General features: G+C 41.1%; 1 protein-coding gene across 1 annotated transcript; it reads right to left on the bottom strand.

The window, feature by feature from the left end:
- Window positions 1-817: 817 nt before the first annotated feature.
- gdi2 (GDP dissociation inhibitor 2) lies at window positions 818-27,425 on the bottom strand. The gene is made up of 11 exons (XM_055653414.1): window positions 27,244-27,425; window positions 17,813-17,920; window positions 14,898-14,997; window positions 12,827-12,961; window positions 10,544-10,742; window positions 9,043-9,174; window positions 6,800-6,899; window positions 5,711-5,882; window positions 4,861-5,005; window positions 3,011-3,065; window positions 818-1,460 (listed from the first exon to the last, which is right to left on the bottom strand). Exons 1-11 carry the CDS (start codon window positions 27,286-27,288, stop codon window positions 1,296-1,298), a joined length of 1,356 nt encoding a protein of 451 aa, XP_055509389.1. The 5' UTR covers window positions 27,289-27,425; the 3' UTR covers window positions 818-1,295.
- Window positions 27,426-27,795: the final 370 nt, after the last annotated feature.

Genomic DNA, 27,795 nt, shown 5'->3' with positions numbered 1-27,795 from the left:
AGCTTTAATAAACTTAGGTCAATGAAAATTAAGCATAACATTTCATGAACTGTCTGGATCTACACCTTGTTCTGAAAATCAATTGGTTATTTCAACCCCAGAACTGTACAAGGATATTTTCCCAAATCAAAAATATGTTCAGTTACTGTACTGATTTTCCATCTCATTGTGGAAAAAAGTAACAGATTACAGACTTGTTTAAACTTGCAGAATGACAGGTAGAACACCAACCACAATTATCCAGGCTCAAAGCCCACTCTTCCATTTATGTTTAAGCACTTAGTTCCTCTGACAAATATCTTGATCATGATGTGTAAGAAGGTACTCCAGGTTACACCAAAGACAGGCGCAAAATGCTGGAGTGACTCGGCAGCAACCCTGGAGATAATAAATAGGTTGACGTTTCGGGTCGAGACCCTTCATTAGCCTGATCTTTATCATAAATGATAACCTATACCATCTCCAAATGCCGTGCACCAACTAAGCTCTTCTGACTTGGTCTGCCAAACCTACCACTTGCTGAAGATTGTATCAAGTGCCACATTTCCAACTTGGAAATGACTTTGTTTAGAATCCAGGAATTCACTACCACTTTAGCTAAAACAGCTGGGCTCCATTTAGTTGCAATCCAAGGCAAAGGGCTGCATGTGACCAAATAGGCTTTATTATCCATGTTAGATTTTAAGAGCACGATTTACCCAAGTATGTCAGAGTTTATCAGATTTAAAGCAGCTGCAACAGAGTGCACCCCAAACTATTTGCAACCTAGTGAATACAAGTATTAACAATCAAGGTCCTATGATGTTTAGAAATGGCAGGTGGTACATACAACTTTATTGTGAAGTTGCAATTGTACACAATCAATCCATCATAAACAGTTAGTCAATTATGCAATGAAATTTTAAACCTTTAAATGTTCCAGCTGATGTTAAAGCAAATGGCAGTAGATACTTTCACGAACAGTATGGAATATCAATTCAGCATTTTTACATTGTTCCATTAAAGAATGCATCCAAATTTAGTCACTATTTTACCACCCTCAACCCTTCTCCAAAACCTTTGATCAAAACAGGAGACACAAGCAAATTGCTATCTTTGAATAGCACCCCTTAAGATATCAGCAAAAAATTTACACATGATGCCAAAGACAAATAATGGGGTTACCATCTATAATCAGTGCAATACTTGTCAGGATCTTGAAGATGCAATTTAAAATTAAGCAGCCCCCACATTACATTACAAACTCTCCCCGCAGACCTCCTGCACCCGTTGAATCAACCAAGTGGATATCAGGCCTATTTTGTTTCTTTCTGCTCATCTTCTCCAAAGATGTCATTCTGTTTGCGCTTCATTTCTTCAAAGTCTAAATCTATCCCCGTCATCCTCCTGTAAATATCTTTGATATCATCACAGGTGGTCTCAAAGTGGGTAGTTGCATCGTATGTTCTTGAAATGAATATCTGTTGAATATCAAAAAGTAATTGTTACGAATGCCTTGAGACTTAAAAGATTGGCATAGCAGAACCCGTTCCCCAGAAACCAGTGAGCCCAGTCAGTTCCATATAACCATATAACAATTACAGCACGGAAACAGGCCATCTCGGCCCTACAAGTCCATGCCGAACAAATTTGTTTTCTTAGTCCCACCTGCCTGCACTCGTACCATAACCCTCCATTCCCTTCTCATCCATATGCCTATCCCATTTATTTTTAAATGATACCAATGAACCTGCCTCCACCACTTCCACTGGGAGCTCATTCCACACCGCCACCACTCTCTGCGTAAAGAAGTTCCCCCTCATATTACCCCTAAACTTCTGTCCCTTAATTCTGAAGTCATGTCCTCTTGTTTGAATCTTCCCTATTCTCAAAGGGAAAAGCTTGTCCACATCAACTCTGTCTATCCCAGTTCCGCAGGCTTTCAATTAGTCCTCTCTGATCAGAGTCAACAGTGCAACAGTTTGATGGGTTCTCTCCCCTTCAGCACCAAGACCTGAGGGTATCTGTCCCTAAGAACCTAAACTCTTCCTCATTAGCCACAAACTAGTGGGTGACAAGTGCAACACAGGGTGGCACAGCAGTAGAGTTGCTGCCCTACAGCACCAGAGACCCAGGGCCAACCCTGACTTTGGAGTTTGAACATTCTCCCACACTCCTAAGACATACAGGTTTGTCGGTTAATTGGCTTGGTTAAATTATAAATCGTCCCTAGCGTGTATAGGATAGTGTTAATGTGTGGGGATCGGTGGGCCGAAGAGCTTGTTTCCATGCTGCATCTTTAAACTAAGCTGCCAAACCATTCCCTCGTACTTTAAGTGAACATTAACTATGCATGAGATCTGGGCATTACTGGCAAATCTCAAATCAATTACTAATCCCTAATTGCCTTGGGTTTAATATTCTTGTGAAGTGCTTTTTTTGTAGTCACTTGCCACTAAGATCTGTCTCTGATGACATCTCGTCATTGTTTTGGTTTGCTTATAAATGAACTGCTCCCAATAGAATAATCCTTTTCCTTTAAAGTTCAGCCATGCCCAGAAATGTTATGACTTCTAAATTGGCATTTTTTTCACCAGCAAATGTTTTTAAATATATATTTTTTTAAATCATTCCATTCATTGTTCACCACTTGCTCATTGAAGTTGCTCAGAAAAGTGTCAAACTGAAATCATGTCGCAAACATTACAGGGTGATCAATGCTCAAACAATCTGGAACTATTTTCAATGGCTATATAAATTTACAATTCAAATACAAATTTCACTGTGGTTTATGACTGATTAATAACACAGCAAAGGTAGACAAAAATGCTGGAGAAACCCAGCGGGTGAGGCAGCATCTATGGAGCGAAGGAAATAGGCGACATTTCGGGTCAAGACCCGAAACGTCGCCTATTTCCTTCGCTCCTTAGATGCTGCCTCAGCTGCTGAGTTTTTCCAGCATTTTTGTCTACCTTCGATTTTCTAGCATCTGCAGTTCCTTCTTAAAAATAACACAGCAATATCCTCTTACCTGTGTTTCAGTTCCCAAGTCAACTGGAAGATACATATCACTGATGCAAACAAATCTGAAAGAAAATGTTACACATATTAATTTCTACACACAGAAAAGAAAGAAAACACATAATAGACCACTGCAATTCAATCTATCAGGCTCCCATCAAAATTAAAGTGCAAGGCCGGAACTGTCATGCATCATTCGGTTTTAACTACATCCATTCTCTAGCAATTGTAAAATTTCTCCTCAGATCATAAAGTCACCAGAAAAAATGCACTAGTCACATTAGAAATCTCCCAAATCATCCCACCACTCTCCAAAATAATGCAGAGGATTTGTTGGGTTGGGAGAAAGGAAAACTACAACTAAATGATCGGAAATGAACTGCTGGGTGAACTGGATGACAGCAGGTCAGGCAGCATCTGGGGAGGGAAATGGAAAACTACATTTCCTGGAATGTCACGTGTTCACTCCCTCCACAGTTGTTGCCAGCCCTACTGAATTCCCTCTGCAGTTTGCTTTTCACTTAAGATTCCAGAGGACATAGACACAAGGTGAGAGGGGAATGATTTAATAGGAACCCAATGGACAATTTTCACTGAGGAGCAGTGGGTCTACAGAACAAGTTGTCAGGTAGTTGAGGCGGTACTGTGACATTTAAAGACAGGTGTACGGATAGGAAAGTTTTAGAGGGGTTGGGTAAACCCGGACACATGGGACTTGCTTACACAGGGCACTTGGACAAGGCCCTGTTTCTGCACTGCCTGACTGCTCCAGCACCTGCAGTTTCTTGAATCTCAACTCAATGGTTTGCCTCCTCTGTCTTCCCCATGCTGTACTAACAAACCATCCAACTCCAGCTCCTGAGAAATTATGCAGCATGAGATTACAATGCAAAATGTGCAGGGAATATGCCAGTGCTTCATTTCATGGGGGAGGGGGTGAACAGCGGCTTCCGTAAGATACAAGTGGTAGATCTGTTGGGCCGAGGAACTAGTTTCAATGGTGCCCGTTCTTTCAACTGCAACATTTAGGTTAGCAAAGTTTTACAAGATGGGTTGAATGGCCACATTCTGCTACTATGCATTATGGTCCAAAATCAAATCAAATATCTGGATAGGTGTTTTATCGAAGGTAGACAAAAATGCTGGAGAAACTCAGCGGGTGAGGCAGCATCTATGGAGCGAAGGAAATAGGCAACGTTTCGGGCCGAAACCCTTCTTCAGACTGATGTGAGGGTGTGGGGGGCGGGAAGAAGAAAGGAAGAGGGGAAACCGGAGGGCTAGAGGGAGAGCTGAGAAGGGGAGAAGACAGTAAGGACTACCTGAAATTAGAGAAGTCAATGTTCATACCGCTGGGGTACAAACTGCCCAAACGTTTTATCTAGTGATCTTTTAAAATGTTGCTTTTTATCTCATCTCTCTCCTCTTCAGTCCCTCCTCTTCCTCCCCTCCCCCCAAAAGTTTGGATTTTCATTTGCAATAGTCGATTCATACCACGTGGGACAGTGAAGCTGCAGGCCCTTTATCTTTCATTCCCTCATCAGGACAGCTGGAACAAGTCTGAAGTCTGTGATTCATGCAATAGCCTGTTTCAGTTAGACACACATCCATGATCAACTCTACACAACACCACAGCAGATTTTTTAATACTTCCTACATAATTCACTGGGGGTCACTTCAACGCCACCATATTTAAAAAGATGGGCCTATTTATTGAACCAGACCATTACAACACCATATTTATTGAATCCCAGACCATTACGGACCACCAAGGGATGGAAGATCTCTCCTGACAGGCCACAATTCTATCAACGTTATCACGCAGGAAATTTTCATGTCTTTGAGCAAAATATTAAATCATACTTCTGTTCCACAGGCTCTAGAAGGTTCAATGCTGGTTGAATTTCTTTCTCAGGATCGCTGGTCTCCACTGTTGTGCTAATGATGGCAATGTACTTTCCTTGAGCAGCTACATTGTGAGCATGAGATATCATGCAGATGTAGATGTCTGGGGAATGCATGAAAAGATTATGACACCAAACAACGTAATATTATCTCAAGCTCTTCAATGGATTGCACTATTGACATTATTAACGGACTAGAAATTCCAATGGAAGTTAGACATTTCTTAATACTGGTTTCTTTTCCAATCTTAAATGTTCTTGACCTGGTAATGAACACCCTTCATAATACTGCAACCAGGTGCAGGGGCATGCAATTTCAGGTCCAAGAAAAATGGTAGGAGAGCCATTTGTTGGCTTGGCTGAATCATAAACCAAGCTATGAATTCTGCCCATAAACTTCTTGAGAGGACAATTCTCCCCGGACACGCCCTCTTCTTCCATTGGGCAAGGTATAGAAGTTTGAAACCACATAACTCCATTCGGGGACAGTTTCTTCCCAGTTGTTATCAGGCAACTGATTTGTTCTTTCATCAGTTAGGAGAGTGCAGTCTTGACCTCCCATCTATCTCATGGGAGATCTTGAAGCTATCTTTAATTAGACTTGCACTAAAAGTTGCACCCTTGATCTGTGCACTGTGGACAGCTTGACTGACTGGAATCATGTATAGTCCTTGGCTGGATAGCACACAAACACTCTTTTCACTGTACCTTAACAAACATGACAATAATAAACAAAACACTGCCAATGGGCTGTCCTTTACATTCTTCTCCAGTGCTGTAATGTATGTAGACATGCGCCTGCTACTTACCAGATTTTCTGTTGACCTGGTTTTGTGGAATGATGATCTGACAGGAATTGACATTTGCTATGGTCTTAATGGGGTGGCCCAAGATACAGATGACCCTTATCACTTGGCCAACTTTCTTCACACGGTCAGATACGTAACTTGGGTCACAGATCAGCTGCTTACATCGTGCAACCTGCAAACGGAATAACTTCATTCAAATCTGTCACAGCAGCTGATCCGACAGAACCATTTGCAGACCTACCAGCAAGCAGAGATTTGCGGAAACATTTGGGGGTTTTTTTTTTTTTTTTAAATAGGTGTTGATTTCTCAAAATGTATACAAAAATCACTTGACACAGTTGCCATGAAAGGTAAAACGGACAGTTTTTTGTTTTTTTTGGAGCATTGTTCTGATATTTACTGGATGAAGTGGTACCAATCGCAGCATCTTAAATAAAGTAAGTAAAATGACAAGCATTTTAATTCAAATTGGCTTTGTTGTTTTGCCACCATGGTATTTAATCTCATGTACTGACGATGTACTGCCAATTCAGTATCATGCATCAACATCAGTATTTTAAAAAACTGAAGACAACTACTAATCTACAAACTAATTTTAACAGAATTTGTAACTAATGATAAAAGTCAATTTCTTCCGAAGACGACATCCAACGTCTGAAATATGCACGGTTGGTAGAAATACAAGCTGTTCAGGCACGTCTCTCTGAAGAATGGACTCATTTGCAGCCTTTTCTGGTGCACCAAGCAAAAACATCACTGGAGCATTTGTGAACTAATCAGACTTTAAACACTGAAAATATTACACATACTTACCTAAAGTGTTATGCTGTGGTTGCCCGCTGGGAAAACTGGCTCTAAGCAATTTCATAAGAATGAACAGCAAATTCCCTACAGCCTCAATTCAGCAAGTGATTTTCAAATTTTGATAATTCCCCGATCACCCACAACATCCTAATAGGCTTTTTTTTTTTGTTTACAACATACCTGCAGTAGATCAAAAATTGTGCTACAAAACAAATCACAATAGTTGGAAAGATTCAGGAGCTCTTTAATAACTGATTTAGACTGGCAAAGTACTTAAGGTCTCACCTCTCCTTCAGACTTTACTCCGACCACACGACCATTTTCCATTACTATCTCTTCAATAGGCTTGTTTAACATATAGGTCCCACCATATATGGCACTTAACCTACAAAAGGAAAACCCGGTTTTCAACTAGTATGCTCAACACGCATGCGTCCAGAAGTAGTGTAGCAGATTCCTAGCAGAATTCCTCAAGCGAAACTCCTTTAAGAAACCATTAGACAGGTACACAGATAGGGCAAGTTTAGAGGAACACGTCCCACCAGCCTGCGTTTGACCCAAGTGTAGATGGGACATTTTGGTTGGTGTGGGCAAGTTGGGCCAAAGGACCCGTTTCCACACTATATGACCATGATTCATTCCAGAGAAAACAGGGAAAGGGCAGATATAAATTGGCCAAACATACATGCCCTATCTGTTCATTTAATGAGTCATGATCATTGTGTTTGCTTGCACCCCAGTTTGGACCCACTCTGAAAGCCATAAATGTGTTTCTATGTTCATACTGCGCGCATTTGAATTCTCAATTCAGTGTAGGATTTCCTCCACTTTAAAAAAAGATCAGGTACGTGGAATCTGTAACTTGCAGAGGAATCTATAACCAGGAGAGTAAAACTTGGAACTTCCCTATGTAATCTAACAATTATTGTTGCAATTGAGATCAAAATGTGATACAGCTTTTATATGCAAACTAATACCTCAAATGCTTATTATTAAAAAGACAGGTACAGAATGAACCAAGGGACCACAATCATGTTACATCTCCTTTTACTCTGAACTACATAGACTATTATTGTTGTTTGTTTTGTATTGTATTGTATTGTATTCAAATTTATTGTCATTGTCTCAATTTGAGACAACGAAATGAATCTTTTTTTATGTGTATGTATGTGTGCGTGTGTGGATATGTGTGTGCGTGCGTGTGCGGATATATGCACACAACTTTTTTTTCTCATTTATTATATTGTTCACAGTGTACTATATTCACATATTCTGTTGTGCTGCTGCAAGTAAGAATGACATTGTTCTATCTGGGACATATGACAATAAAACACTCTTGACTACTTAACCAGTTCCAGAAATTATTTTTCTCAATTCAATGAACAATTTAGACCATAAATGTTGCAATGACATCTCAGGAAGACATTAATAGCTCAACGCATAGTGGGTCCTTCAAATCAATACATTATAAAGTAATGAAATATCTTTAATTTGGCTGCATCCTAGGAACAGTATTAGCAAGGTCAGCCTATATTGCTAATTGTAATTCTCTTCTCAGAGTTTGACGCATCATTTCAGAGGCTGGTTAAAAATATGATTAGTTGACTGGCTAGACATATGGCAGGCTAGCTAAAAGTGGCAGATTGTTTTCTGAGGAGAACACTCAGGAGTTATGCAAACAGAGGTTATTAATACAAAATCTTCCAAATTAATAGAGGTTTCACTCATTTGGACATATAGTTTTGTAAATGGTAAGCAACAGTCAAGGGATAAATCCTACAGCAAGCAAAGCTATCTAGAAGGCAGGGAATGGTACCAAAATGTTGTGCATGTGTGATATTTGAAATGGGCAACAAGCCACATGTTACGTTGCAGTGGTACAACCGTGGATCAGAATATTAGATATAATAAGACTTTCAGAAAGCTAAAGAACTTTCAGAGCACTTTCTTCAATCTGGTACACAAGTTTTACATGGAATTATTACCTGCGGTAGAAATTATTTATGAGACAAGGAAAAAAACCCATGGAGTGAGCAAATTGGATAACTCTTCAATGGGGCAATGCTGTACCATTTATGATTTTCAATTAGGAAAGAACTAGGGGGGGGGGGGGGGGGGTCATATAAAAAAGTACCAAATATAGAACCCTTTAGTCTTGTTCAAAAGATTATCAAATTTATCCATTGAAGCAAAGATCTCAAAAGTCACTACAGGCTGATGTGGACATCAATATATACAAGTCACTAGTGGAGGTAAGGTACCTGCCAAGTAACTAAAGGTCTCATAGGAGCTGCTGCATTACGGTGCCCGGGAAACCTTGGATGAGTGGGATTTGGTCCAGGGAGTGTACAACTCAATGCCTATCATTACTAAATAAATAAACAATGACATCTCTCATGTTTGCATTTATTACAAGACCTTTCTAGCAGAGTATACCGATCTAACTCAAGTTTTCCACTGAATGTTCTTTGTTTAAGATAGTTATTCATTTATAATCCACGTATCCATTTCATACAGCAACTACTCACCTGGCAAAGCCCTGAGGCAACTCTCCAAGGCCATAAAGTGGATAAAGGTATGGACTTTTCCCATAACGAGCTAGCGATTCGCTATAAAGCTTAATCCTGTTTATCGTCTCAAGGCAAGGTTGGTCAAGGTAGCTGTAAAAAGATCATTATTTTTTTTAAATGCAAGAAATAATCAGAGTGTCCACTAGAACCAGTGCCACTCATTTCTGACCTCACTTGTAAGTAGCAGCAGCATGGAAGCCTGCTTCTTCCAAAAGGCACAGATTTTTCACGTGAAACACAAACGTTCATGTGACAGATGCCTCAAAGTAGTAAACCAAATGATCCATGGAAGATTGAAAGCCAAAGCCCTTTGGCTTTGTTTGGCATCCATAAATGAGAACAAAGTTCAAAGTACTAGGTCAAATTGAGCAGCATATTGTTTAATAAAGGGAACAGTATGTACATAAAAATTAGCAAACTCAAATACAAATTAGAAAAACAAATTGTATAGAATCAGAAGGGGGAAAAATGAAAAGCACAAATACTGCAAAGCCAACCGCACCCAGTAGAGACGGGAATATTGCCCTGACCATGGCTTTGGAAATGTTCAGATATAAGATATTTAACCCCTCTGCAGCAAGATAAGATTTTACTAAGGAAACGAAATAGCAAGAAATCCAAAATGAGGCAAATTTAATGAAACAAAGGGAACAAATTAATCAACGATTTGAGAGGTCTTTTCAATAACACTTGTGGCCAAGATGCTGAACATGGAAGATAAATAGCACAAAGTGCCAGAGAGGGAGTGCAAAGATGTTTCACAAGACAGTGGAACTATAGTATTCAAGTGGGCCTGTATTCACAAGAGTTCAAAGATTAAGGGGCGATCTCAATGAAATAGAATTCTGATTGTGCTTAAAATGCAGCTGCCAGGAGGACGTTTCCTCAGGCCAGAGGGAGATATAAAAAAAGAGTTAAGGGAAGAGAACAAAACATTTAGGGCAGAGAGTGGTGTGTCTATGGAATATTCTACTGCTGAATGCACATTACACAGATGGATGCGTTTCAAGACAAACCACATCAAGGCATTTAAGAAGAGAGTAGGCAGTTGGCATTCAGACAGAGGATTAGTCACGATTGTAAAGACCTCAGATCCAGAGCTGAGTGCATTTTTTTGGCTCCTATTTATATACGTTTCCGTTAAAATGAGAACGTTCAAACAAATTTATTGCAGCCCCAATTCAATTAACAGTTTATAATCTATAAAGTGAGTGGTGGCACATTGGGAACAAATTAAAACAGCATCTCAATTCACCCCAATTTAAGCTGTGGACACAGATTACTTTGTCCAATTAAAATGTGATTTAAAAAAATCTATATTGATCAAAATCTAGATGGGGAGGAGTGGGACAGATTATCTTCTTGGCATTAAAGCAACAAAATTCAGCAAGTAATTAAAGTGGTCAGTGTTGTATATCAAGTACAAGGAAGATAGAATCATTTAGCATTAATCACTCACTCATCAGTCCTATACAAGGCGAGGGCATGGCCTGTGAAATCCATGACATCCTTCCCCAAATTGCATTTTTCGTACATGTTTCTCATTGTTGTTTTCTTGGGGTCAAAACCATCCCAAGTTGAAGAATCATTTTCATCGTACAGAGCCACACGCTGCAGAAGTTTCCTATATCTATTTTTTTCCATAAAGCTCAGCAAGTCTACAAAGAAAGTACACATTTCAACACATTTGTTGCATAGCTGGAAACTATTAGTTAAATTAGTTCAATGACTAAGTGTGGTAGGCTGTAAATCGGAGAAACGCAGCTGGTCAGCTTCCTGTGTACATCCCACTCCATTAACGCAGTATTTAGACTTATCTCGTAAATTAAAGTCCAAAATTACATCAAAACCCACACCAATGGCTGCATCCACTAGGGGTGCTGCACTGGCAGCAGCCTCTACCTACAGCCTGTCTGTTATTTCTGTCTTTTTTATTATTTTTAGTTAGTCCAAAGTTTTGTGTTGGGGGAAACTTTTACTTTTCTATGTGGGGGAGGGGGGCAGGGTAAAGGGGAAACCGTTTCTCAGTCTCTTCCTAGCGGGGGGACTATTTCTCCGAGTCGCGTCCTCGCCCCCCACCTTGCGGCCTACCAGCTGGATCGGAGCGGCCTTTCCTGCCGGGGACCGGGAACCGGACCAGGGCTGCTACAGCGGCGGCGCAGTGCTGGAGTCACCGCGGAGCGGGCGATGCCTACCTGGGTAGCCGTTAGAGCTGCGGAGTGTTGGGCCGCTGCTCCAACATCGTGGAGCTCTGGTGCGGAGAGCTTCCAACGCGGGCGGCGCTGGGACACCTTGCAGAGGGTCTCCAGCAGCAGTCTCCACCCGGCGCGGCCTGCGGACTTTGGGAGCCGCAGACTCCGGTAGGAGGGGGCCGACTCTGTGTCCACGCCGCTGTGTCCACATCCCGCAGTCCCGACGTCGGACTTACAACACCCCGGCGGGGACATCGGGCCACCCGTAGCGGCAACTGCGGAGGGCACGTGGAGGCCCTGACCACAGGGAATAGTGGAGGAAGAAGACCGACTTTGGTGCCTTCCCACACAGTGGGGAACTTTGATTCTGCTGTGTGGGGATGTTTTATGTCAAACCCTATAGTGTGTTGTGTCCTGTTGATTTTTATTGTATGGCTGTATGGAAATTCATTCACAATTAAATCTATCTTGAATCTTGAATAATGCACCAGGTGATGGACACCATGAACAGCCATTAACTTTATCAATATATTGTGCTGACAATTCTGAAGTTCAGAAACCCTAACCCCACCACCATTCTTCAAAAGACAAAATCCATGGGGTGAATTTTTACCAACTCAAAAGTTTATAACTGATGCAGGACACCAAATTGCCACAAAGTTTGCTGAACAGGAAACAGTGCACAATGCCAAGGACTGAGATCTAGGTTACAGAGATTCTTCAATGTTAAAACTTCAGCTATAGTATTATTACTTCAAAGTTGCTAGCAAATTGGGAAAAAGTGAAAACAGTGTCTCAATTAACCCAACCTAAGGTGCAATTTACTTTGTCCAATTAAAATGTGCTTAATTTTCGATTTTTGTACTGTAATGATGTGGCTCATTGCCAAGATGCAAACCAACAAACAACCTAATCCACAACCAGAGAGTTAACATTGAGGTGGAGCCCATTTAGTCTCTTAAGCATTCCCATCAGTGTCATCCCCCTTCTAACCTGTTCCCTCAGCCCATCAATACCCCCACCCCAATTCTCCTACCACCTATAAACATTAAGGGTAATTAACAGTAACCAAGTAACCCAAGGCACGTCTCAATATCGTCTGCTCCTGCAACATGAAGGATCTGGGGACACCTAACATAAATGCACAGTCTCAAAGAGAATGTGTAAACTGTACACAGACAGCATGAGCTGAAAGGCAGCAGCCGTAACTGCTGTGCCACCCCACTGACCCGAGACCACCTTCATTTCTCTTTTCACAGATATCGCCTTATCTGTCCAGTCTTTACAATATTTTCTTTTGATGTTTAGTTATTTGATTGATCTGAAATTATGGACAAAAGTCCATAGCTGTTTTCAGAAAAAAATTATTCATGGGAATGTGTGGGAAGGCCAAGTCTCCACATCCTATTTGACAGCTCTTGCCACAAAAGCCTCTGAACAAAACGTTTATCAGTTGATAAATTGTTACACGCAAGTTCCAACTTGCCCAATTATTTCTATTGCATACCCGTAAATCCTGGGTCCTTATTAACCCTTTTTGTTTTACTCACTGGAAGCCAAGGCTTCTGTCTCAGTTGAGGGAACTTTGTAGATTTTGCCTTTTTTGTAAACATAACTGCCTTCAACAACCTTAAAATCAAGGTAACGGGTGACCTCTGTATATAGAAGCATCTTCACAAGTTGTCCTGCAAAGAAAAACAGTAGACTTTTAAAATGCACGTCAGATTTTAATTACAAAGGGTAGAGAAGAGGAAATTTCAAGGCACGGAAACAGCATTTATTGTACCTTCTGGGCTCTTAAAATCTATTGCATATTCAGCCTAGATTTGTTTATGGTTTTTATTGTAGGAGTTGAACCACGGATCATCTGAAGAGGAAAGTGAGCAGCCAACATGTCACAATTAATGTGCCAACTATTTAACATTATACCTTCGAGAGCACACCATTCCTTTAATTATACAACTAAGTACAGGACGTATGGTCTTGTGTGCACATGGTCTTCAGTGCTATTGTCAAGTACACTTAAGGTAGTAAGTGTGTAAGGAGAAACTGTAGATGCTGATTTACACCAAAGACAGACACAAAATACTGGAGCAACTCAGCGGGTCAGGCAGCATCTCGGGGGCATAGGAATAGGTGACGTTTTGGGTTGAGACCCTTCATCAGAGGACTCCATGTCTCCATGAAGAAGGGCCTCAACCCGAAACAACACCTATTCCTTTTCTCCAGAGAGGCTGCCTGACCCGCTGAGTTACTCAAGGTACTAAGTGCCTAATTGTATGGCAGACTGCCATTATGAAGCAGAAAGTATCACCGATTTCAATAAGTCAGTGATGATGTTACATTCCCATCCACCGCTCTATCCTGAAGACACAAAAAGCTGGAGTAACTCAGCGGGACAGGCAGCATCTCTGGAGAGAAGGAATGGGTGACGTTTCGGGTCGAGACCCTTCTCAGACTGGTTAGGGATAAGGAAAACGAGACATATAGACGGTGATGGGGAGATAAAGAACAGTGAATGAAAGATATGCAAAAAAGTAATGATGATAAAGGAATTACCCCCTCCCCAGATACCTTCCCCAGCAACAATACCTCCTCCCTCAACTCTGTCAAGGGACCCTGACAGTCCTTTCAGGTTAGGCAGAAGTTCACTTGCACCTCCTCCAACCTCATCTACTGTATCCATTGTTCAAGATGTGGACTCGTACATCGGCGAGACCAAATGCAGACTGGGCGATCGTTTCTCAAAACACCTTCGCTTAGCCTGCTTAAACCAACCTGATCTTCCAGTTGCTGGACACTTTAATTCTCCTTCCCATTCCTACACAGACCTTTCTGTCCTCGGTCTCCTCCATTGTCTGAGTGAGGCTAAATGCAAATTGGAGGGACAGCATCTCATATTTCGCCTGGGCAGCTTGCAGCCCGGTGGTATGAGCATTGATTTCTCTCTCTTCAGGTATTGTCCCCTTTCTCTCGCTTTCTATCCCTCCCCCACCCAAGTCGCGCGAGCTTCTCATTTTCACATTACAAACAGCTTACAATGGCCTGTTTCTTTATCATCGTTATTTTTTGGCATATCTTTCATTCATTATTCATTTATTACTCCACATCACCGTCTATATCTCTCGTTTCCCTTAACCCTAACCAGTCTGAAGAAGGGTCTCATCCAAAAATGTCACCCATTCCTTCTCTCCAGAGATGCTGCCAGACCCGCAGAGTTACTCCAGCTTTCTGTGTGTATCTTAGGTTTAAATCAGCATCTGCAGTTCCTTCTTACACACCACTCTAACCTGTTCCTTTTTATCTAGTTCTGAGATGACGATGCACCGTGATGTACCGCAACAGAATAATGGCAACAGCAACCCAAAAAAATGCATGTGCCTGTTCCTGGGGAAGCTCCTACATGTTACTGAGCATGGGACAAAGGCTCAATAACATGGAGGTTCCACAAGAGCATCACCTACCATTGTAACAAGGAGAAGCACAGTCTTCATCCGGCTCGATTGATCCCTGGAACAAAGTCAAGCTTCAAAATGACAACTCCCTCTTACTGGTTACTCCACACAAACCATATCAGTGTACCTCAATGGGACAGTTGATATTTCAAAGGATTCTTCCTACCATTTGCCATGAGAAACTTTGGGATCAGGTCCACGTTCCAGTCTCTTCCCCTGCCCATGGATTCTGGTGGTGAACCAGGGAGATTAAATCTTTTATACAGCTGAAGAAAAGAGCAGAAATTTATAATAGTACAAGCTGAAAGTATTAAAGCATTTTCTTAAAAATAGTATGCACAAACTAGAAAAATCTAACGTGCAAGCATGAACTGCATGACTTTTATTGCCAAGAATCAACATTTAAAATCAAAATTGCTTCGTTCAGGTAGAGCAAGGCAATTCTCTGAAACATTGCAACAAAACAATAAAATTATTACTTGCACTTTGAATATAAAACATTTAGATGTTGATTACTTAAACAATTCTGCCTCAGGTAATGAGTTTAATACCCAACACGTAATTAATTATGTCTTAATACCACATGTCATTCTGATCAAAGTTCAGCATTCCTGGAGTATTGCGTACAGTTTTGGTCTCCAAATCTGAGGAAGGACATTCTTGCCATAGAGGGAGTGCAGAGAAGGTTCACCAGACTGATTCCTGGGATGTCAGGACTATCTTATGAAGAAAGACTGGATAGACTTGGTTTATACTCTCTAGAATTTAGGAGACTGAGAGGGGATCTTATAGAAACTTACAAAATTCTTAAGGGGTTGGACAGGCTAGATGCAGGAAGATTGCTCCCGATGTTGGGGAAGTCCAGGACAAGGGGGTCACAGCTTAAGGATAAGGGGGAAATCCTTTTAAAACTGAGATGAGAAGAACTTTTTTCACACAGAGAGTGGTGAATCTCTGGAACTCTCTGCCACAGAGGGTAGTCGAGGCCAGTTCATTGGCTATATTTAAGAGGGAGTTAGATGTGGCCCTTGTGGCTAAGGGGATCAGAGGGTATGGAGAGAAGGCAGGTACGGGATACTGAGTTGGATGATTCAGCCATGATCATATTGAATGGCGGTGCAGGCTCGAAGGGCCGAATGGCCTACTCCTGCACCTAATTTCTATGTTTCTATTCCAAATGCTTCAATGCTAGAATAGTGACCTGATGCAGAGCCCAAACGTGCAACATGAAAATTCTTTTTGATCCAATCTTGCCAAAAGAAACATGTTCCCCATCTCATTGATGGCAAAATAGTGGACATTGCTCCAAATGCAACCCAATGCAGAAAACTACAAATTTACTAGTTCACCAAATTTGACATTTGACCACGAATTAGAGGAAGGCAAATTTCAGATATTCCACATCATAGAGCTTTTCCAACCAAATCCTATTCATTCTTTTAATTTTGTGCAGGCAACTCAAAATAATTGAAGCCACAAAGCATGCTGCTGATGGAAATCAAACTACTCATGACGATGCAATTGAGAACAAGTGGGGAGGGGGGGGGGGCGAGAAGAAAGAAGACACATGCAACATTTTTGGAACTATATAAAAAGAATCAAGCCCACCGAAAGACCTGAATGATACTAAGGCATGGACTGATGTGGCACGTATAACAATTCCTTGCTTTACAAAATCTGCCATCGACTCCATCAAGTCCAACATGTCAGACTTAAAGCGGTTTCTCATCATAATGAATTTTATGCTGCATTCTATAAGTAGGAATATGCAAAATATTTTGACAAGCATTTTTAATCTCTGAACTTCATTTATTGAAACCTCTTCCAAAAATTCACACTTTCATTAATGAAGGAATTGTATTACTCACACAAAACTTGTGTCTTGGTCATTACCATCTACAGGGAGCAAATTATGCACTTAATTGATATTTAATGAAATTAACATTACAAAGTCCCATTGTCATTGATCAGAAACTGAAAGTAAGCATGCAGGTAAAGCAGGCAGTGAAGAAAGCTAATGGCATGTTAGCCTTCATAAGAGTTGAGTATAGGAGCAAAGAGGTCCTTCTGCAGTTGTACAGGGCCCTGGTGAGACAACACCTGGAGTAGTGTGTGTAGTTTTGGTCTCCAAATTAGTGGAAGGACATTCTTCCTATTGAGGGAGTGCAGCGTAGGTTCACGAGGTTAATTGCTAGGGGGACGGGGAAACTTTTAAATCTCTTCCCTGTACGGGGGACCCGACCTTTTCCCTGTCGGATCTCTGTTGTCATTGGGGGCCTAGCACCGTGGAGCGGCCTCCAACCGGAACGACCTGGGGGCTCCAGTCGCGGAGCCTGCGGACTCGCCATCATGGAGCTCGGTGGCGCGCGGCTGCGACCCGACTTCGGAGCTTCCAGCCGCAGGCCCGGTTGACGGTGACATCAGCAGACCGTGGATTCCGGGGGTGGGGGGGGCCCACTTTTCGGAGCTCCCGCAATGGCAACTTCTCCCACCCGAATTGTGGGGCTGAAAACGACCCGGAGCAGGGTCTTGCATCGTCCACAGCAGCTTTAACGGCCGCGGGACTTGCCATCGCCCGCCATGGGCTTTAACGTTGTGAGAAGAATGGAAAACAGGGGAGAAACAATGACTTTGCCTTCCATCACAGTGAGGAGGAGATTCACTGATGGATGTTTGTGTAAATTATGTTAATTGTGTGTCTTGGTATTTTTTCCCTTGTTGTATGACTGCAGAATCCAAATTTTGTTTGAACTTCATTTGAGGTTCAAATGACAATAAATGGTATTGTATTGTATCAATTAAAACAGGAGCACCAGACACCACCTGAAAATTTGCACTCAATATTAAAACCATCCCAATTCTAATGGAAACTAACCATCCCTTCCATCTTTTGACCAAACTGGAATTTCTTTGGTAACCTAACTTTAAGAGTGCCTTCATCTTAAGGATTACAGCAGTTCACTGCTGCCTTCTGACTGGCAATTAGGAGTATACATCAATCAGCCTTGTCAGCCACATCCTGAAGGTAAAAAGCAACAGGTGCCCGAGGCAGAGGAAGAAAGCAAGCAATGTTATACTTACATCTTCCAAAGGGGTTATAGATGCACTTTCACCCCCATAGTACGAGTTGCGATCCATGTGAAGAACTTTCTTGCCTTTTACTGACATTATTCCAGAAAGGATACATTCCTATGAAAAGGTAAAACAAGGCCTGGTTAACAGACTGCTGGATCAAATGAAAAATAAATAAAATAATTTACTGAATGTATAATTGAATCTTGCATTACAATAATCCGTATATAATCTATGAACAGTTGTAAAAAGAATGAGAAAAGTTTCAGTACAATTTAAATGCAGAATTAAAAATTGATAATCTTCCAATCAAAAAGCAAGGAGAAAATAAGTGCAATAAAGATATACGGACTGTATCATTCAGCTGGATCAGGTTTTCGAAATACTCCAATGAGAAAGGTGTATTCTAATGTTTAAAATAATTAAACAAGTTATTTACAAGGGAGAAATTGACAGAATAGAAACTGAAATTATAGAACAGTGGGGCTAATAATCCAGATATTGAAATTCAAATCCCATTATGGTGGCTGTGGAATTAAAGTCTAATAATAACGAGCATAAAAATAAAGGAATTTTGAAAGAGGGCATTCGGTTCAATGGAGACACGAGAGACTGAAGATGCCGGATTCTTAAGCAAAAAACAAACTGCCGGAAGAATTCACTGGGTCAAGCAGCATCTGCGGAGAGAAATGAATGTATGATATTTTGGGTTGTAACCTTTCAGCCTGATAGAGTAGAGGGGACATAGGTAGAAGAGGGCAGCAGGGTGCAGATATGGAATCAGATTGGGGAGGGAAATGTAAATCTTTTGCTTCAATGTAATTCAAGAGAAGAAAATTTGATCTGGGCTGTATAAGAGACTCCAATACAGTTAGCTCTTTCGTACCTGCAAGTAGACTAGTTCAAGTACAACACAGGTGGGCAATAAACGCTGACCAGCTCGTTAAAATAAGTAAATGTGTTTTGTTATTCAACCGTGAAATATCAGACTTGTGCATGTGCATTATGTTTGATGGAAAGTTCAGTATTTAGTTCATACTGGGGCCACAATAGTTTCAGGATGTTAATTCATGCATGCAGTTATGGATAAACCAGCATGACCTACAAAGACATACTGCTGACCGGAGTGTGGCTTTCATTGGGGCGGCAAATGCGAAGTTACCCTGACACTCATAATGTCAAAGCGAACTTTAATTTTATATAAATAATGCACAGTGAATTTACAAGGAAACCTTCAAATCACCCAACAAATTGAATGACACAATAAAAAATACAAATCTTAACACTTGGAATAGATATGTCATTTTTTGTTAAATGCTGACAGCCAGAGATAAAGGCACAAATTTAAATTACTTGATGATACAATTGCTTGAATGATTCAAGCTATAACTACAGCTGCATAACAATAGGCAGAAGGAATTTTTCCACAACAATTTAGTTATGGAAGATATAATTGAGATTTACAAATGTAAATGCTGCAAATCCTAAAAGGAAAAACAAAAAACGGAGATATTCAGCAGACTTGACATTGTCAGTGATGGTGAAGCCATCAATCTGAAACTTTTTTTTGCTGTCTCGCCTATTTTCTCTCACAGTGCAACATGTGTTATAATGTGTATGGAAGTTAACTAGGTCTGAGAATAAGAATATTTATTTTGTGCATCCCAGATAGGACCAATGTTACTAGTTTTTATTAGCTATAAAAGACATAAAATGCAAACTATATTTCAATGTACTTAAAGCACTAACACTGAGCCCAGCAATAAAATGTTCTAGATAACCCAAAGATCAAAACCAGGACAAGTTTAAAATGGCTTCCTCACAACCCATTTTTTTGCTGTGTTCACAAGCCGTTACTCACGTATGCCTGACCTACTTTTTAAACTATAACTAAGACACCAAAGGAAGTCCAGTAATTCAGATAGCAGTAGAATCAAAGCATGCTCGGTCTCTACTCCCGAGGGAGATTGCAGCTGCAGTCATTAAAAAAATTGCTTCAACTCTGTATATAGTTCTGATGAGTTCAGAATTTTTTTCCCCTATTGCTGCATGGTACCTTGGCTTTCACAAAGACTTTGCAGCTTTGCTTATTTTTTTAAAGATTCTCGCAAGCCCTGCATCCAGCGGAGGAAAAAATCTCGGCACATTATACATTGAAGGGAAGCTGCCTTCCCTCCAGCCAGACCGCTCAGCAAAAGGACCTTGCAGGATATTTTGCACAGAACCCAATCTTTCATTCACAGAAATGCACCTGGCTCCATCCCCACCTGATACTTAGTCAATTATTTGGAAATAGTTAATGTTGGTAATTTAAAGCTTCTGGATGGATTCTACCGCATGTCTTGTATTTTGCAAATCAACTGCAACCAATAAAAAAATTGCCGTATTGTTCCTCATGATTACCCATGCCAAATTGCAATCAACCGTCCTTACAAAATTAGTTAAATTTATAGCGATAACTTGAAATCACTCATGCCTCTCAACAGCAATCTATTTAAGGCAAGATTCGCAAAACAATCATAGAACATTAGTAATAAGGAGAGATCTGTCCCATAAGCTGCAGAACTAGCAATTAAACCCAAATGTTTTCACTGTACACATCTTACTTTCTCAGTGCACTAGAATTCTTAGTTGTAAGACATGCTTAATTGGCCCAGGGAGCCAAACTCATGCTTAGCAACCAGTCACCATTTTTTAAACATACACTTGCATCCACAAATGCCAAACACAGCGTTGTCAAGATGTCACTGGAAATCCCTTGCACACAACCCAAGTCAAAGTTATAAGCAAATAATTCTAATGTCTTGGAGGCATTAACTACGTTGATGGACCTGTATAAGATTGAAATGTGCACAAAGGCTGTATATGTTTAGTCATTGTCTTGGATAAATATGTCTACACTGCATAAATCAATTATCTGCAAACATTCTAAAAAACAAGTAAGCAAATCCCACTCCATATGCTTCCGAGTGAGGGTTTGGAGACACAAGATTGAAATGTTGTAATTTTTATAATTTTCCATGCTCTTCCAAATGTTCTGTATCACATGCATCAAGCTTATGAATTGTAATTTGTTAACTCATTCACAGTAAATATTAAATCTATTCATTTTAAAACTCTTGTAGCCGGACAGATGTTTAACTACGTTCAAACCTGTACCTTTTATCATCAAGATAATGTACAAAAAAATGATATCTGCAGAACAATAACATTCAGGAAAAAAACATTTGACACAGCCACAAGTTCTGCAAAGTGATCTGATTGGAGAAAGTGTGAATCACTGATCTGTTATTTAGGTGCCTTCAGTATCTATATTTAACAAAATAATAAACCCTTAATTAGCTGCAACAACGTTCAAGCCTTGCATGCAAGCAATGTTTATAGGAATCCTGTAATTGAGGGTCAGGGAAAGCAAGAGATAATGGCTTGAAAGGAAACAAAATAGAGCACAATTCTAATAATCTGCTATCCATATATTCAGCAATCTTCTGAATCCACATCTGCCTTACTCATTGAAATTTACCCACTTTCCTCGATTCCTTAAAACTTATTGATTACATGGTATTATAACTAATACTGTGAACCATCTTAAGGGGAATTTTAAAAATGTTGGAACGTTAACATAGTTCAGCAAAGGCTTGAGCGTGTCAGAGATCGAACAAGTACATCAATGTGACCATTGTGACAAAGACCAAAAGCAATTTGAGCTAATAAAAAGAAGGTAAGACTACCCCAGCTCACAAAAAGAAAATCAACACGATTGCTGCACAAAAAAAGGACTATTTGCCAATCCAATCCAAAACACCTCCACAATCAAAACGTTTGAAAAAGTGCTGAAACGTATGCTTGAAACAGAAGTCAAAGATTGTTTAATGTAAATCATTTTACACAGAAAAAAAGTAAATAGATAGAAACATAGAAATTAGGTGCAGGAGTAGGCCATTCGGCCCTTCGAGCCTGCACCGCCATTCAATATGATCATGGCTGATCATCCAACTCAGTATCCTGTACCTGCCTTCTCTCCATACCCCCTGATCCCTTTAGCCACAAGGGCCACATCTAACTCCCTCTTAAATATAGCCAATGAACTGGCCTCAACTCCCTTCTGTGGCAGAGAATTCCACAGATTCACCACTCTGTGTGAAAAATGTTTTTCTCATCTCGGTCCTAAAAGATTTCCCCCTTATCCTTAAACTGTGACCCCTTGTTCTGGACTTCCCCAACATCGGGAACAATCTTCCTGCATCTATCCTGTCCAACCCCTTAAGAATTTTGTACGTTTCTATAAGATCCCCCCTCAATCTTCTAAATTCTAGCGAGTACAAGCCGAGTCTATCCAGTCTTTCTTCATATGAAAGTCCTGACATCCCAGTTAGTAAAGACTGCAGAAAGTTCTGACCACTGCCCAGTCCATCACCGGCTCTGACCTCCCCACCATCGAAGGGGTCTATCGCAATTGCTGCGTCAAAAAGGCTGCCAACATCATCAAAGACCCACACCATCCTGGTCACACACGCATCTCACCGTTGCCATCAGGGTGGTGGTACAGGAGCCTGAAATCTGTAACATCCACGTTCAGGAATAGCTACTTCCCCACAGCCACCAAGCTATTAAACTCAACAACAAATAAGCTCTGAACAATAACAGTCTATTATTGCACTATATCTGTTTATTTATCGTGTATATATGGTCTATAGACTCACTGAACTTTTATCTTCCATTTTGTATTACGTTTACATATTCTGTTGTGCTGCAGCAAGTAAGAATTTCATTGTCCTATCTGGGACACATGACAATAAAACTCTTGACTCTTGACTATAGCACGACTTTCCCCAACCAGCATATCTTCGAAAATATTTATACTTCTATACTCTATTACTGTAATAATGCTTCAAAAATTAAATTACTTGAACTAAGTGAAGAATCCCATTTGGAAGTCGTTTTTTTTGGATCTGATATTTCAAATATTAAATAGTTGGACTTTTGTTTAATGAAACTTTCAAAGGCAAATGAGATGTTCAAAAATAACAAAAACAAAATCACTTCCTTATGAAATCAGTGCAAACAAGTTTATATCAGCAAAACCATTGATGCTTTCCTTATGTCTCTATTTCAAAATAAACATGCACGTTTTCCATGTAACCCATTACTTTACCTGATTTGCAATGGATTAACTCAAGTGTCTCAATGAGGATAAAAAGCATGCATGGAATGATTTTGTAACAAGTATAAAATGCATTACCAGCATTCATCTTTGGGTATTCCAAGCATTGTCCCCACTGGCTGGAGTAAACATTTTACCATAGTTTTGTAAAATGCCTTGCAACTGGGCCAATTGGTATTGCACGCAATCCTTCTTCAAATTAGAATGGGGATTAAGATTATAAAATTCAAGCAAAACATCCTGCTATTACCAAGAGCATATTTTACTGCTAGGAGGGGGCAGCTAGAGATTTAATGGATCCATGAGCTTTAAAACTCAAGCTTCCAACACAGTTCATCCTATCCTGCTATCTCCAATCTATCTATTTGAGGCTACATTGTGATGCCAGGCTACACAGCATATACTGCTTTAGTACTCCACAACAAAAATCTGACAACGTGTTATTGCTGCCAACACCCAGATTTCACAATGACAACGGAGGGATTTTTTTTTAAACAATACTGAAAATAGCCAATCCATTCTGTAGGCAACAATTAAAACTTGGAAAAGCAATCCATGCACTTGAAAAAGCAATCCATACAAACTGTCAATTAAATAATATCAACACTGTTCTTGTTATTCAGCCTGCATGCCCATTATCAGTCACTAAGTCTATTATTTACCCCATCTATATTTTCTTGCTACCTTTGGAAAGCAAAGTCCATTATTATTTAAAATGCTAATGCATCAATCAGAGTTTGAACTTTTGTTAATCCCTACCATTTTTAGTACTACAATCATTCATTTTCAAATTCCCATCCAACAATCCTCCCATCATATTATCGGCTTCATTGCATTAGTTATAACAGGGCTAGTTTTTAGTGAATCAAATATTAAAGACAAAGAAGAAAAATTATCTATGAAAAATTCAGGTCAGGCAAGCAAGGAGAAACGGTGATCTTTTGTCAGAACCAAGGGTCGCAGACCCAAAACGTTGAGTTTCTCTATCCAGACCTGCTGAGTTTTCCCAGTATTTTTTTGATGTCCAATTAGAAAACATTGTCTTTTTGACCTACCTCAAGTCAAGTGAGTTTATTGCCATGTGTCCCAGATAGGGCAATGAAATTATTGCTTGCTGCAGCACAACAGAATATTGTAAGCATAAATACAGAACAGTTCAGTGTGTCTATATAGCATAGACCATATATATAAATACACATAAATAAACAGATAAAGAGCAATAGGCTGATAAAGTTCAAAGTTTGTTTGATGGCGAGTTTAATAGCCTGATGGCTGTGGGGAAGAAGCTGTTCCTGAACATGGATGTACCAGATTTCAAGCTCCTGTACCTTCTACCTGATGGCAGCGGAGAGACGAGTGTGTGGCCAGGATGCCTCATCCAGATACAAGGACAATTTATGCAGATCACTAATAGAATAAGTACGCCTTATCTACCCAAAACATTTCAGACCTTACAAAAACCCAGATAAGAATATACATTATTTAATGACAATACTTGGGACAGCACAGTAGAGTTGCTGCCTTATAGCACTAGAGACCCGGGTTCGATCCTGACTACGGGTGCTGCCTGTACGGAGTTCATATGTTCTCTGTGACCATGTGGGTCTTCTCTGGGTGCTCCATGTTCCAAACACATTCCAAAGATGTGCAGGTTTGTTTGTAAGTCAATTGGCTTCTGTAAATTGGCCCTGGTGGGTAGGATAAAACTAGTGTACAGGGGATCATTAGTCAGTGGGTCAAAGGACCTGCTTCCATGCTGTATCACAAAACTTAAACATTCTGCACATAAGTTACACACTAAGCCAAGATTGAAAGTGTCACAGGCATCAAAAATTGAGCCGAGCCATGTTGGTTTTATCTCCATTCTTCACGACAGGTAGAAATGTTTTGATGTAGATTTAAACATTTTGAAATCTTATAATCACAATTTGGTAGCTCTAATGTGCAAGACCTAATGCTTACAAAATATAGCCATGATTGTCTAACATGCATTTTATTTACTTCTTCAAATCACAAAATATGATTTGCACATTTAATAATCTGCAGAATGAGAAACCATCTTTCCACTCCAATGTCAATCTTCCCCTTTGCAAACCTGGTCTGCAATTATGATCCATCTAATTGCAATTTGAGATTTCCATAAAGTAGATTAGTTCCATCTACTCAAATGTTAACTTAACAACTGTTGAACGCAGTCAACTCAGGTCTTCCATCAGGAGAGCACATTAACCAATTGTTACAATCTGCCAACCTTGTCCCTCTTGAATCGCTTCACCTCTCACTGGTTTAAATAACTTTCTCCCAGAATAATTGTTGAATCTTCAATTCAAAGCAGAATTGAAACTGTCCCCATACACTTCCACATTAAACAATATACCATCTGTGCCTGTTTTTGATCACATCCTGATTAACGTAGATTATTTTGGTTTACATTGAAAGCAATGTGATATAATAAAAAAACACTGAGACAAAGACAAGGATTATAAAATATGCATCTTAAGCTGTGCAATAACCACATTCAAATATGTGGTTGTAGTTCAAGCCTCTAGAATTCAGTATAATTGGAAATTTAAGAATTGGCAACGTGCGGAGAAAGAAAAAAATGGTTTCAAGATGACAACGTTCATCAAAATACAACCTAGTTTATAACTGTACAAAGGGATTCCATATCGATTTTCAAATTGACTACATCTTCCACGTCAAGTGGACAAGCATCTCATGTTACAATTTTCCTTTTTTTTTTAATGTGTAGAACTGCAGATGCTGGTTTACACCAAAGATAGACAACATTCGTGTCTATCTTCATTTTTTTTTAAAAAGATTGATTATATAATAATCTCAGGATTTTTCAGAATCTCAGAATAATTCCTGCAATCTGCAATTCCTTCTTAAACACATATATAATAATCTCCCCATTAATGTCAAATGGACTAACATTGATTTCTGCCACAATAATGATTCAGCAGCTGCTCCCCAAAAAATTGTTAACTGTCCACTGCATGCCATCTCTAATTTTTATATTACATTGAATTTGAAAAATAAAAGTACAAAACAGATCTCGATGAAGAATAGGCCCACGATTAGGCCATGCGTTAAAGTTACTGACGTAAAAGGAACCCGTTCAGAGAATTTAATAGTCTAAACACCAAACCATTCCATCACTTGTATCTGCCGGTAGGAATGGACGTGGGTGACAGGACTAATAAGGATTCGTATACTGCAAGCACAATTCTTCTTCTACATCGTTATAGTGAAAGTACAAAACCCTCGATTATTTTAGAGGCGAGATTAGAAGGATTTATCACCATTGTAACTCTACTGGACGAGAAATTATAACATTATACAGACAGCCATTTCCGCAACTGACCTAAACCGATTGGTTTAAAATGCCGGCTGTGAAAGGAATCGACGTCGTAGTGCCACATAAATCATACTTTTAAGGTCGTCATGGGAGATTATACACGAATGCTCAAACGCCTCTCTTACTGGCCAAACCTGCAAGGAAACGTTGTGCTAAAGGATGCCTGAAGAAGGCGAACGACCCCGAAATGTCGGCTGTCCATTCCTGCACCCCACCCCGAGAAGCAAGACTTTGTGCTTTGCTCTAGATTCCAGCATCTACAGTCCCCTGCGCCTCTTCATTATGTTTCCAGTCGGTGGTCCAGCCCCACCTTCACTATAGCGCAGGGTTCAGGCATTTTCAGAGCCGATGGGGCAGGAAGGTGAAATAGAAACGTAAAACCGGGGTAGGGGGAAGCGGGACTGGATTGCAGAGCGAGAGAGAGAGAGAAAAAAAAGAAAGAATGAAATGGGGGGGGGGGGGGGGGAGAGGGAGGTTTACACCGGACTCTCTCCATCACTACATCCCTCTATAAGTGGCGGCACGGTAGCGCAGTGGTAGACTTGCTGCCTCACAGCGCCAGAAACCCAGGTTCGATCCTGACCACGGGTGCTACCTGTACGGAGTTTGCTCATTCTCCGTGACTGAGTGGGTTTTCTCCGGGTGTTCCAGTTATCCCCCATACTCCAAAGACGTGCAGGTTTGTAGGTTGATAAAGATCATACATTGTCCCTGGTGTGTGTCTGTGTGTAGGATAGTGTTCGTGTGCGGGGACTCGGTGGGGCGAAGGGCCTGTTTCTGCGCTGCATCTCTAGACTAAATTAAAGTGCACTGCACCGTTCCAGCCTGACTCAGCGGCCAGGCCCGAGGCCGGGGCGGGCGCCGGCAACACCCACATCCTCCCATCGCCATCGCCATCCCCACACACATACACACCGTCAGCCCGGTGCCCAGCACGATCACGTCGTACTCCTCGTCCATGACGGCAACGATTTCCCTCCTCAATCGCTCAGCGACCCGGGTGGCGACGACAAAATCGAAGCTTCCCTCCGACTGGAACCGTCGCCCGCTCTCCCCGGGACCCGCGCAGGCGCACTAGGCCACACTCCTCCCCCCTCCCCCCCGGGGAAAACCACTGACGCCAGTGCGCACGCGCCAGCAGCCACGCCCGACCTCCGTGTGTCTCTCCGCATCGGTGCTGGGAGGCGGCTGCCTTCACTGCGCAGGCGCAGCTGGGCCAGAGCTCGTGGATCGACGACCGTTGCCCACCCCAGCCCGTACGTTGCTGCGCAGGCGCAGACGGCCCGATCGGCCGTTGGTCACGTGGAACGGGAGGGGCACCGGCCGTGCGGGGCAACCTGTGCGCAGGCGCAGACGGCCCGATCGGCCGTTGGTCACGTGGAACGGGAGGGGCACCGGCCGTGCGGGGCAACCTGTGCGCAGGCGCGGTATAGACCACACGCCATGGCCTTCATCATTCAAGCCTGG

The sequence above is a fragment of the Leucoraja erinacea genome, chromosome 22 (assembly GCF_028641065.1).
Source record: "Leucoraja erinacea ecotype New England chromosome 22, Leri_hhj_1, whole genome shotgun sequence".
NCBI classification, from domain to species: Eukaryota; Metazoa; Chordata; class Chondrichthyes; order Rajiformes; family Rajidae; genus Leucoraja; species Leucoraja erinaceus.
This window is presented reverse-complemented; position numbering and strand designations above follow the sequence as displayed.

Bases quoted from the DNA above. Each gene is read 5' to 3' on its own strand.
- gdi2 (XM_055653414.1), bottom strand. From the start codon at position 27,288: ATGGACGAGGAGTACGACGTGATCGTGCTGGGCACCGGGCTGACG. The intron at 10,743-12,826 runs GTGAGTAAAACA...CTTTCTTTGTAG, and splicing joins GACAGAAGCCTTGGCTTCCA to ACTTGCTGAGCTTTATGGAA. The intron at 6,900-9,042 runs GTGAGTAGTTGC...TTCCTTTTGTAG, and splicing joins TTGCCTCAGGGCTTTGCCAG to GTTAAGTGCCATATATGGTG.